Here is a 2633-nt window from a genome sequence, read left to right as displayed (position 1 = left end):
AGGTTTGTACAAGTTTACCTGCTCCTAGTAACATATTAACATCGCTGCCAGGATAATTAGGTTTGTACAAGTTTACCTGCTCCTAATAACATATTAGCACTGCTGCCAGGATAATTAGGTTTGTACAAGTTTACCTGCTCCTAGTAACATATTAACATCACTGCCAGGATAATTAGGTTTGTACAAGTTTACCTGCTCCTAGTAACATATTAACATCACTGCCAGGATAATTAGGTTTGTACAAGTTTACCTGCTCCTAGTACTGTTGGTGGCTTCAACAGATGTTGGTCTTTCACAGAGAAGTTCTGAGGAGGCAGATTCTGTACAAGAGGTAGGTTCTGAGGAAGGTTCGTATTTGGCAAAGCACTGAGTGGTAATGCTGTTGGAGAATGAAGCATTACAATTGGCTGAAAGTTTTGACTCAACTTGTATTCGTCTTCAGCGGGAGGTCTCGAAACCTGTTTGTGCCGTGCATCGCTAGGGCCAACCGTGTGTCGACGAATCACCTGGTAACGAGAGACTGTTTCTGGCATGGGGTCCTCTCCATCAGATTCCAAATCTATCTCACCAAACTAAAGAACGAAATTGTTTTTTTTTTAAAGATTAGTTAAAATCACAATATGAAGGTAAATCTCTTGTGACAACAAAATTTTTTAATTCATCTAAAAATGAAATACCTCCAACATTATTTTAAAGTATTTTATTTGAAGCATTTATCACTACTGTTAAAAAAAAAAAGTCTTCAGATATTCTGATTACGTACAACAACGTCTTCAGATATTCTGATTACGTACAACAACGTCTTCAGATATTCTGAAAGTTATCTGATTTTGTCAAACAAAAAGCTGTTCAAATTGTTCTAACTGCAATATTCAAAAGTACCATTAACTTTTTCATACATTATTTATTAAAAACACATGCAGACCAAATGGATACTTAATGGGTGAGATAGACAGGTTCTCGTATACATCTTTAGTCTATCATTGTGGTTAGATTGAGTGAACATAAATACAACATTCTTTACTTAACAAGAAAGTTATCTTCTGTGTAACTGTTTTTAATAACTGTGGAATATTTGAGTAACAAATAAAACTGATAAACAGAAACAGGTTTTACAAAACAATACAACCTAGGAACACCAAGTGTCCACAGAATAAAAACAATACAAACTAAAAACACCAAGTGTCCACAGAATAAAAACAATACAAACTAAAAACACCAAGTGTCCACAGAATAAAAACAGTACAACCTAAGAACACCAAGTGTCCACAGAAACAAACAATACAACCTAAGAACACCAAGTGTCCACAGAAACAAACAATACAACCTAAGAACACCAAGTGTCCACAGAAACAAACAATACAACCTAAGAACATCAAGTGTCCACAGAAACAAACAATACAACCTAAGAACACCAAGTGTCCACAGAAACAAACAATACAACCTAAGAACACCAAGTGTCCACAGAACAGAAAAAACAAACAATACAACCTAGGAACACCAAGTGTCCACAGAACAGAAACAAACAATACAACCTAAAAACACCAAGTGTCCACAGAACAGAAACAAACAATACAACCTAAAAACACCAAGTGTCCACAGAACAGAAACTATATACACAATAAACTACATATCTGCAGGTCAAAACAAACAGTATAAGCTAAACACTGATTCTCAAAACAAATACAATACAGGCAGCAGACATTCACATAGATAACTACAACCAACCCAACACGAATAATTCTAATACGTCACCTTTTCAAGACTCTGATTCTCAGCAAACATCTGCAACATAGGGGTCGGACTGATAGTCAAGGATGATGCTTGGTTATCAGTGTCAACAAACTCCATAACAGCTGGACCTCTTTCCACTGTAGGAAATCAATAAGATGTTACATCTTATTTAATTTACACGTATATATATATATACCTTTGAACTTGAAAAATTTCTTAATACAACCTAAGTGTAATCGTTACTGTTATATCTAGTTTAAAGTATTACAAGTTTAAAGTATTACAACTGGGGTTGGTATCTGTATAACAGTAACGATTACATTGGGGTTGGTGTTGTAATACTTTAAACTAGATATAACAATAACGATTACATACCAACCCCAGTTGTAATACTTTAAACTAGATATAACAATAACGATTACATACCAACCCCAGTTGTAATACTTGACTTCCTTTGTGGTTGGGCTGTTACAGGCAAATTCTGAGGCAACAGTGCCGCCCTCTGGTGACTTTTCAATTTATCCAGAAGGAGGTGATACATTGCACTAAAATCATCAAACCACTTTTCTCGTACAGACTGAAATTTGACAAATATGTTATAGTCAACTCTCAAACAACATTTAAAAACTTATTCAGCTATTTTCATTGTGACTTGTTTGAACAATTTCTATTAAGAAACAAATATTAATTTACCGTAAAATGAAGCTAATATATGAAAGCAAGCTAGCTACACGTATCAAACAAATATTAATTTACTGTAAAATGAAGCTAATTTATGAAAGCAAGCTAGCTACACGATAAACAAATATTAATTTACTGTAAAATGAAGCTAATATATGAAAGCAAGCTAGCTACACGTATCAAACAAATATTAATTTACTGTAAAATGAAGCTAATTT

At 34.1% G+C, this 2633-nt stretch overlaps 1 protein-coding gene across 1 annotated transcript; it reads right to left on the bottom strand.

The window, feature by feature from the left end:
- Positions 1-9: 9 nt before the first annotated feature.
- LOC111084558 (serine/threonine-protein kinase SIK3-like) lies at positions 10-2326 on the bottom strand. The gene is made up of 3 exons (XM_022381238.1): positions 2161-2326; positions 1756-1871; positions 10-572 (listed from the first exon to the last, which is right to left on the bottom strand). Exons 1-3 carry the CDS (start codon positions 2273-2275, stop codon positions 231-233), a joined length of 573 nt encoding a protein of 190 aa, XP_022236946.1. The 5' UTR covers positions 2276-2326; the 3' UTR covers positions 10-230.
- Positions 2327-2633: the final 307 nt, after the last annotated feature.

The sequence above is a fragment of the Limulus polyphemus genome, unplaced genomic scaffold (assembly GCF_000517525.1).
Source record: "Limulus polyphemus unplaced genomic scaffold, Limulus_polyphemus-2.1.2 Scaffold79180, whole genome shotgun sequence".
Taxonomy (NCBI): Eukaryota; Metazoa; Arthropoda; class Merostomata; order Xiphosura; family Limulidae; genus Limulus; species Limulus polyphemus.
This window is presented reverse-complemented; position numbering and strand designations above follow the sequence as displayed.

Bases quoted from the DNA above. Each gene is read 5' to 3' on its own strand.
- LOC111084558 (XM_022381238.1), bottom strand. From the start codon at position 2,275: ATGTATCACCTCCTTCTGGATAAATTGAAAAGTCACCAGAGGGCGGCA. The intron at 1,872-2,160 runs GTATGTAATCGT...GATTTCCTACAG, and splicing joins AAGTATTACAACTGGGGTTG to TGGAAAGAGGTCCAGCTGTT. The intron at 573-1,755 runs GTGACGTATTAG...TTCGTTCTTTAG, and splicing joins AGAATCAGAGTCTTGAAAAG to TTTGGTGAGATAGATTTGGA.